This window comes from Drosophila serrata, unplaced genomic scaffold, assembly GCF_035046125.1.
Source record: "Drosophila serrata isolate PLE 108 unplaced genomic scaffold, ASM3504612v1 contig_272, whole genome shotgun sequence".
Classification (NCBI taxonomy): Eukaryota; Metazoa; Arthropoda; class Insecta; order Diptera; family Drosophilidae; genus Drosophila; species Drosophila serrata.
This window is the reverse complement of record NW_028257170.1, coordinates 11,635,681-11,649,401: the sequence shown is the minus strand read 5'-3', so window position 1 is coordinate 11,649,401 and position 13,721 is coordinate 11,635,681. Positions and strand designations below refer to the sequence as shown.

Below are 13,721 nucleotides of genomic sequence, written 5' to 3'. Positions count from 1 at the left end.
CGGACTTGAACTAAAAGTTGTCAAGCATTCCGTCGTCCAATTCAAAGGACTTGTCGACACAGGTGCAGATTTATGTTTACTGCGCAGGAATATCTTCCTTAAGCTGGGCAGCAAACTTCTTACTGGGAAAGAGAAATGCTTGACAGGAATAGGCGAGAGTCAGGTGTTGACGTTTGGAAGCATAACTCTGCCAGTCGAAATAGACAACATACAAATGAATGTAGAATTCCACGTAGTACCGGAGGAAGACATGGGCTTCGAAGCTATATTGGGCAGAACTATTTTGGAGCAAGTGGACATGAAAGTTACCAAAGAAGGCACTGAGTTTCTGCGTCGGATCGAATCGAGAAATATTGACGAGGAGCAGAGCAACATGGATATAGAGTTTCTGCAGGAGTTTAGGGGCATGTGCGCAGAACAGGTGGCAGTTTCAGATCAGGTTGATTTGTCCCATTTAAATCAATTTCAGAAGGTCGAAGTCAAGAGAGTTATTGAAGAATATGTACCCGAACGAAACGTAAATGCACCGGTACATATGAAAATAATTCTAAAGGACGAAATACCAGTTTTTCAGCATCCACGTCGTTTGCCAGTCTGTGATCAGAAAACAGTTGATGACCAAGTTAAGGAGTGGCTTGCTGAGAAAATTATCCAACCGAGTACTTCTGAATATGCATCGCCAGTAGTTTTGGTATCGAAGAAGAACGGAAAGAAACGTCTGTGTTGTGACTATCGAAAGTTGAATGAAAAGATTATTCGAGACAATTTTCCGATGGCTCACATGGAGACCGTTTTAGACAAGCTACAAGGGTTCAAAATATTCACGACTTTGGATTTAACCAACGGGTTTTTCCACGTTCCAATTGAACCAGGTTCTCGGAAGTATACGTCATTTGTGACACAGTCAGGACAGTTTGAATTTTTATATGTTCCATTTGGCATATCTAATTCACCGGCAGTTTTCACCAGATTTATCATGGCAGTTCTAAGGGACCTCATCGTCACCAAAATGGTTGTTGTGTATATGGACGACGTAATTATACCCAGCCAGGACATTGAAGAAGGACTTGTTAAGTTAAAGGAGGTACTAGAAGTTGCTGCTAGAAACGGTTTGCGGATCAACTGGAGTAAGTGCCAACTATTACATAGCAGAGTACAGTTTTTAGGATACATCATCCAAGGTGGAAATATCACTCCAGGTCCCGAGAAGATACAAGCCGTAAAAGATTTTCCCGATCCACGCGATAAAAAAGGTATTCAACGATTCCTAGGTCTGACTTCATATTTCAGAAAATTCATTGAGGGATATGCTACCATTGCCAGGCCTTTGTCGGATTTGTTGAAAGGTGATGCCAAGTTTGAATTCGGGGAAAAACAACGATTGGCGTTTGAAAAGTTGAAGACTGCTCTCATCAGTGAACCAGTCCTCAAGCTATACAATCCAACTTTACAAACTGAGATCCATACAGATGCGTCCAAGTACGGTTTTGGAGCAGTCTTGCTGCAGAAGGATCCCGAAGACAGTTTATTTCATCCAGTTCAATATATGAGCCGAAAGACTTCACCATTTGAGGAGAAATATGACTCGTACGAGCTGGAGGTGTTAGCTATCATTGGAGCTCTAGTGAAGTGGCGTGTTTATGTGTTGGGCATAAATTTCACAATTGTTACGGACTGTAACGCGTTCAAGATGACCATGAACAAGAGGGAAGTTCCTCTTCGCGTAGCTCGTTGGGCTTTATACTTACAGGATTTTAACTACAAGATTGAGCATCGTTCCGGTACGAAAATGAAACATGCGGATGCTCTGAGTCGAGTCTCGTGTTTCTTTTTATCAGACTCTATAACCCACCGTTTGAAAGAAGCCCAAACTAAGGATGAATGGACACAAGCAGTTAGAAGTCTTGTAGAAAAGGATGCATACCAAGATTTCTACACGGAGAATGACGTTCTTTTAAAAGACCCGAATCGCGAACTAGTTGTTGTGCCTTCGTCGATGGAAAATGAAGTAATTCAAAAAGCGCACAATCAAGGACATTTCTCAGCCAGAAAGACACAAGAACTTATCGAAAAGTCGTATTATATCCCCAAGTTAAAAGAAAAGACAGAGCGAAACGTCGAGAGTTGCATCAGATGTATAATTGTAAACGCCAAAGCGGGTAAAAGGGAAGGGTTTCTTACTTCAATTGACAAAGGTGACCGACCCTTCATAACATACCACATTGATCACGTCGGACCAATGGAGACAACGACCAAGCGCTACAATCATATTCTGGTCGTAGTAGATGGTTTTTCGAAGTATGTTTGGCTCTACCCAACTCGTAGCACGGGTGTGGATGAAGTCGTAAGCAGTCTGGAGAAGCAAGCTGTACATTTTGGAAATCCTTGCCGCATAGTGACGGACAGAGGCACTGCTTTTACATCTCAAGCATTCAAGGAGTATTGCGAGTCGAACAATATACAGCATTTGCTCATAGCGACAGGTGTACCGCGCGGAAATGGCCAAGTCGAAAGGATTCACAAGATCGTCGTACCAATGCTTACAAAGTTGAGTTATGAAAGTCCTTTTGCATGGTATAAGCACGTTGGAAGAGTTCAGCAGATTATAAACAGCACCGAGCCAAGAAGTACCAGGATCACGCCTTTTAAGCTTTTGACAGGAGTTGAAATGCGATTGACCGACTGCAGCGAGCTGAAAGATTTGATGCAGGAGTTTGCAGTAAAAGAGTTGGATGAAGAAAGAGAGAAATATCGCCAAACAGCCAGAGAAAGTATCAAACAGTTGCAGGAAGAGAATAAAAAAGCGTTTGATTTGAAACGGAAACAGGAAAGAGTTTATAAAGTCAATGACCTAGTAGCGATTAAGAGGACCCAGTACGGAGTAGGGTTAAAGCTTAAGGGAAAGTTCTTAGGGCCATACAAAATAGTTGCTGTCAAAGATCATGGGCGATATGAAGTTGAGCGTATAGGGGACACAGAGGGTCCGTTCAAAACGTCAACCGTTTCTGAATTCATGAAGCCATGGCCAGGTCCATTCGGGGCGAATGAACAGTCAGGAGGGCCGAATGTGGGATTCGAAATAGGCGGGTTTCCTTCGCGGCGTACTAGAAGCGGGTTAAGCTATCTGGCAACCCATAATTAGTTTCGATATTTAGATAATAACCGATAGTTTTAAGACCTAATAATAAAAGCTAGAAGTAAGAGAGTCGTCGTTTGAGAGAGCTAGTGAGAAGTTGTGAAAAGAAGACGCTGTGTGTGAAAACAAAAAGAAAATGAACTTGTGAACCTAATCTAAGCACTTATGTTTAAACCAATCTTGTAAATAAATTATTGTATGTGAATTATTAAACTAAATTCCCCTACACTTATATTCGATATAAGGTGTTTGTCATATAGTATAATAAAGATATGGTTAGTATTTTTCTAAATTTAACCAACATCAAGGATATTTCAGAGCAATAAACTGAGTCGCTCTTATTTGATAGCTCAAATTATAAACGATTCTTGGTTGGGCATTTTATTGGCTGCTTAATTGCCAGAAAAGCAAAAAGAAATGCTGAAAGGCTCCCTTTTCCATGGAGTGTAATCGGAGTAGTTTGGCGAAGAAGGAGTCGCTGAGGTGTTCGTAATTTAATGGCAGTAAACGAAACTACAGATATAGCCTCCGATTAGCCTTTGGCCCTAATCTAAGCAGACTAAATGAGATTTTAATTAAATTCAAGGCCAGACGAAGAAACCCCCATGGAAACCGAGGGCGTAAGCCGGCCAAATGGCTTTTTAGGCTTGAGTTGATGTGGCCACCAAAAAGAAAGTATGAGTAATTGCTTGGGCAGCAGATAATGTTTGAAACAAGTAAAAGAAAGTCGGAAAAGTTGAGCGAAACCCCATTGGGAGAGGAAAACGATAGCTGGAATGGGGAATTTATTGGATTTGGTATTAACTTCATTTTAATTATATTTATATTTAAGGAAAAATCTGATTTATTAGCTTGAGAAATTGATGGATTTTTCACCATTATTTGAATATAATAAAATTTAAACAAAAGAAAAAGGCTTTAAAGGAGAATATTCATTGAAATTTATAAAATTTTATTATCTCTTTTTTTCACAATATATATTTGCATTGGATTTAATTTTCAGCTCCTCGCTTTGCCATTAATTAATATACCTCGTTAAGTTAATATTCTTCTTGAAGATGTGCTCTATTCTAAGCTTGTTTTTCCCATGGCCCATAGCTCCTCCCCTTTGGTTTTCCACCCGGATTCTGCTCCTAAGCTTTCCTCTCGGCTTGGCATCTCCTGAAATTTCATGCTCCCCGGTCGGCAGTCAGCTGCATTTAATTGAAAAATTATTAAATGAAATTTCAGACTGCCCTTCTGCACCTCTGGAGCCTCTGGAGCCCCGGAACCCAGAACCCCGGGACTCTGGCGCTCCATCAATTTAGTGCAGCGGCCACAGTGGTGGCCAAAAGTAGGCAACGCCATGGCAGCCGCTAATGTTCATTAATTTGCACTTAATAACTTTTGAGTAGATTTTATTTTGCTGGCCAAACCAAAAACGCTGGGCATTTATTATTTTCTCCTACGCTCTTTATCTTGCAAAAAAAATAATAATAATATAGAAAGCGGAAAATTGAGAGAATTCCCATTTAAAATTAGTTTTTTGCTTGAGCTGGCAATTTCGGGGCATAAAAGTATAGGGAAAATCAACTCATTCCCTGTTTATTTTCCCCATTTTCCCTTACACAACGGCTTTTCTATGCCTTGTTGTTGTGCTCATTAACTTCCCGGCTTATACATACATACATATATACAAATTTAGGTGTTGTTGTTTCTGTTTGTGCTTAATTTTTGACCGTTTAACTTTTGTGAAATGCCTTTCGTCCTGCGTCTCCTTCTCACTTCGGCTTTGCTTAATGCGTTGGCTGGGAAATTGAACAGATGTGTCTGCTATCATTAGGCGAAATTGTTGGGGAGGAAATGCCCATTTGGTGGCTATATCTATCATAGTTATTATCCATTCCAAGTCAAGGTGACGGAGCTATAATATCAGAACTTTAATAGTGTTCAAGCCTAAAACGAAATACAAACTATAATAGGGTGGGTAGCATTATTTCATAACTTATTAACTAAAAACCAATAAAGACATTCATTAGACTCCTGGCATCGATAAATACTAATCAAAAATAACAAATCGCATTCCGTTAATGCAAACTGTTTCACAAATATGAAAAATGCCACAAATTCCTTCAATTCAAGCGAAAATATTGCGGCGCGTTTAATTAGAGAAGCCCGTCCGGCGAGTGAAACATTTATTTATAATGGCCAAGTAGCCACACAAGGCGATTTTCCGGCTGGGCGGGGCCAGAAGGAGTTGGCTAACATTTCGGGCAAACAAAGCGCTATAATTGTTTTGTTATCGACGCACACAAAACACGCACCCGGGGAATCCCCCCTCAGTGTGGAAGGGGCAGCAGCAGCATTGCGCGCTACAAATAAATTATTAGGGGGAGGAGGGGGGTGCAGCATGATTTTAATTAAAGTTTTAACGAAAACCAAATATTTATCGTTTCATTTTGCTTTCATTTGTTCGCTGTGTGAGTGTGGGTGTGCGGTTTTTATACCCCAGCACCGCTCCGGCTCTCTTTTGCCATCATTAAGCATGTGGGGATGCTAAATTCAATATGCATTTGTATTTGAATATTTGAAAATATCAACAGGGGAACAAGGACAATTTGTTATGTGCGGCAAAGGTCATGGCAATGTTATACATAACATAATCATCAGCAGTGCTTTATTCAGGATCCTTTTGCGATAATCAATGCAAAAGGGTGCCAGGGACCACGCGGCGTATGATTAATAAACTGCAAATGCAAATGCTTTGTGTGCCAAAGTTCGCTCTCTTCGCTGATTGGGCAACAAAATCTGTTGCATATTTAATTCGGTTTGATTTGGCCATAACTTTTCCAATTAAGTTTAATTAAATGTGCAACTTTTCGCCCAGTCGAAGCGAAGAAAAGCCCTCTGGGTTTGCGGTGTGTGTGTGTGCGTGTTCGTGTCGATTTTAATTAAAATTTGTTTGCTTGTTTTACTCGCTGACAGCTCCTGAAAAGTCTGCGTTTAAAGTATGTTTCATCAGTCGGTCTCACTGCTGACATTAACCAAAAGGTCCTTCCGGGAACTGATTGTCATAGCTGCCAATTGGCGAACCAATTATATCCTAAAAAGGATTTCTCCGTCAGCCAGGCGTTATCTGACCCAATCAATATCCGATTCCGTCTGGATTCCCTAATTAGTGCTAATCAACTTCAGCCCAACATTCCACATGCAATAACCGTCCACAAATGCGGAAAAACTTCATCGTGCGAATATTTGACATGTCCATTGGCATGGCAACTTCTCTCCCACATCCACCTCCACATCCACAGAATGATAATTCCGCCAATCTGAGTCGGGTAATAAATTACCCCGTATGAATCGCTGTAAGATTCGCCCCAGATCATTTGTGCCAACTAAGCAGGCACAACTGGAATACACAAACATCGATGGAAACCTGAGGGGGAAAATGGATGGGAGAGCGGGAGATGCGAACCGCAGATGCTGGAAATTTATGGCTTTTCAGACGGTTTCCGGTTTATGACTTGCTCCATGGCCTCTAAGAATATTCGAATATTACAAAAATAGGCAACAAAAGTGTTTACAATATTATGAAAAATATTTATTGATAGTAAAAATATCTTAAATACAACATCACTTTTTCCTTTTTATACAAGTGAAATGACTTTTAATTTATCTATTATATTTTCTAGGAAATATCAACATTTCCTAATTTTCTACTCCCATTTTCAGAGAAGATTCTTTCACCTACAAATAGATTTCAATTATAAAATAGACAACTCTAATCGCTTCAAATTTCCCCCATTTTACCCTTATTAGGCTGACAATGTTGCACTCTTATGTCTCTTTAATTGCCAATTCAGCTGAAGTTGTTTTGACGTTTTACTTTTCATTGATTTACGGATTAAATGCTGATGACATAGTTGGGGGAAAAACCACCAGTATGCCTCAATGAATCACAAGTTTCTTGTGGAGCCCTGCCAAGTAGCTCAAACCATCTTTACAACGCTTTTCTCAGCTGTTGTTACACCTAAAGTTTCGTAAAGTTTTTCTGCAAACTTTAAACAAAACCTTTCAATTTTGTTGCCTTTCTTCGCTCGCTCCTTTTTCTTTCGGCACGTTTGTGGAAATTTTCCTTTTTAATTTCATAAAGTCAACAGACGAAAACAAAGAAAGGGAAAGCAAACAATGAGGCGTGGAGAGCAGCGGGCAGAGACAATGGAATTTATATTTAATATGTTGGCGGGTGGAGTTTCGTCTCTGTTGCAATATGTAAAATTATAGGTATCCTGAGAAATTATAAGAGGAGAAAATGTTAATGTGAAAAGTGATTTATAAATTAAAGAGAAATTTTCACCAAGCGATTATATTAAAGGAAGTGATTTAAATTATATTTATAGTTAAGGAAGTTATTTTTTGACCAGCATTGTTTGGCTTGTCTTTATAATTATTTAAATCTCTTTCTAGAATTTTGAACTTTGTTAATTGTTTTTGATAGTTTCTTAACTTATTCAAAGAATTTTTCACTCTTAATATTTACCTGTTCATAACTTAAAAATAGAGATAGATACATTGGTTTTAGAGAATGTGTCCAACATTTATTGTTTAGCTTTGCGATACATCTGTAAGTCAAGCACATTAAATCGGTCGATATTGGCTTTATTTCTCCGATTTTCCATCGTGGTCCATTGGGGTGGGGGTGGCAGTGTGCGGGGGATGAATTTCCAACCAGAGGGAACTGCGATGTTATAGAAGCCGAGGAATATTTGCTGTTTAGTTTGCTTATTGAGTTGCAATTTTGTTTGCAATCAGCGGATGGCAAGAGGAAGCTATTGGAAACAACAACGGGAAGGGCGAAGGGATGCCGGCGGATGGGGAAAGGGGAAAGGGGGAGGAAATGATTGGCAAACAACAAATTAGCATATTTGCACATAACGGCACATTTTATTTGCACTCTAGTGTGGGTGCGCATTGAAATACATGTACATATACGTATGTATGTGCTTTTATGTAATATCAATATTTAAACGTGAATTTGTCAATGAAAAGCAAAATTCTAGCAACTTTCTATTAACTGTGTGCCATTTTTTGTGGGTTTTGATTGTTAGACAAATATTGAAAATATTGCAGCTTGTTTATTCATAAATTTATTCCGATGAGCAGCGATTTGCAGCGAGCATTTGTTTTAAAGAGCGCAAATCGATTTAATTTGGCACAGATCGGGCTTATCTGGACCCTTCAGCATTAATTGGCTGAAAGCTTTGGCAACTTAATTTTCCATGGAAATTAATTATTAGGGGAAACACACAAAATACGCCATTTTCCATTAGGGACACCGGGGCATGCCTCTGCATATATTTATTAAGCCACTTTCTGCCGCCAGCTGAAAATTTTCTAAATTTCGGTCCTGGCCGCGCACAAAAACATTATTAACTTGCTCGATGTGGTACGTATTCGTATGACCAACAAATGTGTTGGCAAAACTGGCACTGGGGGCAGAAAGAATTTATGTTTTTGTTTGTTTCTCATTTACTATTTATTAGGTTTAATTTACTTTGTTGGCCAGACCGACTAATCATATTTCAGTATTTGGTTCGGAGCGGTTATCGGTCAATTTGGAATACATATTTAGTGTGGTTCAGTTCAGTTGCAGTTGTTTGCAGGAAAGAATATTCACTAAGTATAATTTGGATTATCTTGTTAAAAATGAATTACAAATATTTCACACTACAACAATAAAATATCAATTAAATAAGTTTTTAGCTTATGAATATGAATGCTTAGAAAATGCAGTCTAATAAAATATAAACAAAAGCCAAAACTTAGCCAAATGCATACCTTTCCACTAAGCTCTATTCATATTAATTGTGTTCTTTAGTACAATAATTATTGTAATGACAATGAAAAGGTTAATATTTTCCATACAGTGTTACAAATTTGAACTACAATTGGACCCAAATTGAGTCATTTGAATTTAATCTAGCATAATAAGAAATTGAAAACCTCTAAATAAGGTTATTGAAAATTATTGAAATCTGAGCTAAATTCAATCCATCAAACAAATATTAGGAGCTTCTTTGTATTATATTTTAAAAATAGGATTTATTTTAATATAATACAATATAAAATCAATTTGAATTACTATTTCTGAATATATGATTTTCTACTAAACCAACTTTACGGCAAATCAAAATGATTAAAACTGACGAAAGGTTAATGAGGCAAACGATAATTTGCAGAAAATAAAGTATTTTAAATAAGTCGACAGAACCAGACGTATGTACGTATTTGTCAATTTAATGTTGAATGACCATTAGGCTTATGGCGATTTACCGGCAACGAAAACCAATCCAGGGCCATCAAATATGCGTGACAATCCATTAAGTGATATATGGCGAATATATAGACGGCATGGGGCAGCATCCACTTGAATTTTAAATATCGCACAGGATGGATTCGGTTTCTGGCCTGGCTAATTGTTTGAATGTGTTAAATGTAATGCAGCATAAAATGAAAATAAACAGGCCGGACTGGGAAATTCGCCATGGGAAGATACGACACACACAAACACATACGCATAACAGCCTGCAGGGAAAATTCTATTTAATTTGCGCTCGGGTTTGGCCCGAAAATCGAAAAACAACAAAAACAGCGGCAATAAACAATCAGCGAGGAAAAGGGCATGAATGGAAATGGAAATGCTACTCAATCAGCAATAGTTAGGTGTTCCAGGACCCCCTTTTCTGGCCCTTTCCCTGCCCTCGCCCATACATTCCAATTCGTGCAATCAATAAGGGTAACACCCCATAATTTAATGCCCCAAATGTGTTGCGACTACATTTTGCGGCTTTTGGCCGAGAGGAAAAAATACAAAAGCCACCGAGTAACCGTTACCATCATTTCGCCACCACCGCCGGCGGCCCAAATGCACTCTAATAATAAATCGCAAAATAACAATTTTATTGCCAGCGCTTGCGGTTTCACCAATACCTGGTCCTGGTCCTGGTCCTGGTCCTGGCCCAGGTATACGTACACACCTGTCCCTGTGCCCAGTGTTGCCACTCGATAGTCACACTTTACGGCCAGCTGATAAGCATATTATTATTATTGCAGCTATTACGCACCCACACAGTCACTAGCCTGAATTATTCCGAGTGTGTGCGAGTGTGTTTGTGGGGATATATAGTAGCTATATGGCCCAAAGGCATGGCCAAAGGAACACTTATTGTTGTATGGCCCACGCAGTCAGCGCAAATGTGTCGAAGCGAAATTTATTACTGCGAACTTGGGCAACTGTAGCCAGCGGAAATTAGAGGTGTGCTCGTGGGATAGTTTTCCTTGATTTTTCAAAAAAAAAAAAGAAAAATATTTTTGTATTTTCTGTATGGAATAGTTTTGAAGAATGTCTAGAGAGTCATAAGGAATACATTTGAATATACTTGATTTGGTATTTACTTAAGTCTTGGTAGACCATCCGGCTCGAAGGATCAAAAGTGGCAAGCACTTGGATGGCGCTACCCCCTATCAGCTATTAGATCACCATTGCTAATTCTTTCTCTTTTCATTAATATATTTATAAATAGAACCCAATTAAAATTACTTGACTTCAGTGTTCAGACTACAACTATTTTACCCGATTTTGTTACTTTCTAGTATTAATCGGAAGACCAAGTTCATCCCTCTTACCTTTAATATTTCATGACTCTGATATATCAGATATATATATTTTCCGTTATTCTTTTCCTATTCTCCCATATTCCATCTCTAGATGTGAGTGCTCCCGGCCATCTGTTAACTAATTCACATGCCATGGCAGGAATGGCCAATGATTACATTTCATGTGCCATATGCAGGACTCTACTCACACACACACTCTCATGCGAGTCCTTGTGGGCACACCTCTATCCACACCCAGTGCCATAACATACCTATGTATCTCTATATACATATATGAATCTCTCATGTGCGGAGTTGTCGATTATTTTGAGAATTTTAGTTGATATGTGAAATCACATTCCCCAGTGTGCTAAAAAATGTTATTGAGATTTCTGTTGACAGTTTCGACTGCAAATTTAATGAGCGTTCACTTTGGTTGAGCCACTCCGCACAGAAGGGCCTGAAAAGCCGCTCTCTCATGCATTTGAAATATGAGTTAAATTTGATTTGTATATTTCAAACGACAGAAATGGAATGAACAATGGATTTGAGGTTTTTGAAACAATGTTTTTATTATTCCACTCCCTGCCTGCACCCCCTTCGCCATGCCATGGGAGTTTTTTAAACTCCCATTCAGGTTGCTGTGAAGGAGCAGCTCATGTTTAAAGGCCACTTTACTTTTATATGCCACAACCAGCGAAATGTGACAATAAAAATCTCATAAAACCGTATTACTTAGCTAGCACTCTCACACACATTCGGGATACGGCGGAAAAATAATAAAACGAGACGTCGTTACACTTGACAAACTTTAGTGTTCAAAGTCTGTAAAATACAAAAGTACAAGTGAAGGGAATAAATAAATAATATAATTAATACAACAAGTAATATGTATAATATACAATAAGTTCTTAACAACTAACTGTAAGTCATTTATAGGAATGATAAAAGAATTTGGAAGATTTTTTGAGAGATCTTTATTAAATCTTATTCCGTTCAGAGTATTGACAAGATTGTACAATTCATAAACATTTACACTACTGAGATAGTGGAAAAACGAATATTATATGGTTAATTGTTGTATTAATAATAATAATTCTTAAGATTTCACATTTAAATTTAGAATTATTTGAATTTTTTAAAAGTGTACTAGGGAGCCGCTTTCCAACCAGCATCGATCTTTAACTTCTCCGTTCTCCCACCCAAAAAAACGGAGCCCAACGGGCCGACAACTTTTGCCTTGTGGCAGCTGCACCAACTTTTCCCTTCTGTCTGCCACTCGATGCGGCACGGCACACATCAAAAGTCTCCGGGCCCCCTCTCTCTGAACGCCGGCAAGTTGGAAAAGCTGTCGCAGCGGCTAGAAGCGACGCAGGTGTTATCATCGATACCGTTGACGATTGTTTCCTTTATATCGACTGGCACTTCAGCCAGCCGCCTCGTCTTTCCCATTTCCCATTTCCCACCCGCCCAAACGGCTTTTCCTGCCGGCTGGGCGCATTGCTACGAAACGTGGCGACTTTTGCCAATTGAAACGCCGAGTAGATGTTGCTTTTTGCCATCGCTCCTTCGCTTTTTTGCGGCAATGTTTTGCTCCCGTTGCCTTTTTTAATTTGTCACTTGAATCAAAAGTTGCCAAAGTTGTCCCGGGCCGAAACTGTGTAGCTCTGGGTTTTGGTTTGCACTCTGCGTTGTTAGCCCGGCTCGTTTCGCCGCTTCTTTGTTGCCACTTCCCTTTGGCAACTTTAATTAAAGCCGAGTGCCGGAATTGCAACATTAGGCAACTGGAGGCAGCTTTAACATTGTATTCGCAGCCAGTCTTTCACAAAGTTGCCTCTGAGGATGAAATGCTACAGAATAAGCTAGCAACTAGACTTGGGATTTAATCTTTTGGGAATTTAAATTGAGAAAATCCTACATTAACAGCCAACTATGTACATTTATGGTAAGCCAGAAGTAAAACAATGCGAAAAGTCGCTACACCATCCACAGATTGTAAATTAACCTAAATCGCATGTAAGCCGTTTGTCATACAACATTCTGAGGACATATTAAAACGCTCCGAGAAGGACGAGTGACTCCGTACGGCAGCTTACATAAATATCTATATGATATATATGCGGATATGAATATTATAATCTCACCCCCTCGTTTTTTCCGCTCTTTACAGATGATGTGCTATTCTCGCGTCGCGGCCGCATGGGACGCATTGTGAGTCCGCGTCACACGCTTCCGCCGAATACGACATGCACGTACCACTTTCACGGATATCCTGGTGACCTGATTTGGTTATCGTTCACCAGCTACAATCTGCAGATCCTGCAGCAGGCGATACACGACAACAATACGCTGGGACGGGTGAGTTGAGTTCGGTTGGGTTCTGTTCGGTTCGGTACGGTGCGGTACGGTGCGGTTCGGTTGTGTAAGGCTGGCTTCAGTGACTTTGTTTCCACCATAAAATGTTTAACCGAACGACTATTGGGGGTGGTCATAATGCACTTGGAAAAACAATTGGATATTATTAACAGATAGTATTAACTATCTCAGTGAATAAATTGCATCTATGGATATATGAGTTTCTAGATTTAATATATATATAGAAAGACACCCGATATTCTCATTTACAAGATATTCGTCTTATTAAAAGATATGTAAATAATAATACAAATGATATGAATAACTTAATGAAAATTCATATGCTATAAGATAATACGTGTTCAGGTTCCACCGTCACGATGAAAAGTGCCTGATATCTAATAGTCCCAAAGAAAGGTCATCAGATAAGCTTATCGTAAAGCTAATCGATGTTCTGGTGTTAACTGTACTTTAAAAAATGATGACAGGAAGACTAAAAACCGGTCCTTAGAGAACACACAAAATTATAAAAAGAAATCTGTAGCGAGATATGATATATATCTCTGAATAAATTGAAAAGATATATAAAATTTAT

The 13,721-nt window shown here is 39.1% G+C and overlaps 1 protein-coding gene across 1 annotated transcript in view; it reads left to right on the top strand.

Moving 5' to 3' along the window:
* LOC110190152 (uncharacterized) overlaps positions 1-13,721 on the top strand; it is a 74,582-nt gene that overhangs the window by 43,585 nt on the left and 17,276 nt on the right. The window contains exon 10 of the mRNA XM_020960489.2: positions 12,942-13,129. Coding sequence (XP_020816148.1) covers positions 12,942-13,129 — 188 coding nt within the window. The remainder of the gene's footprint in view (positions 1-12,941; positions 13,130-13,721) is intronic.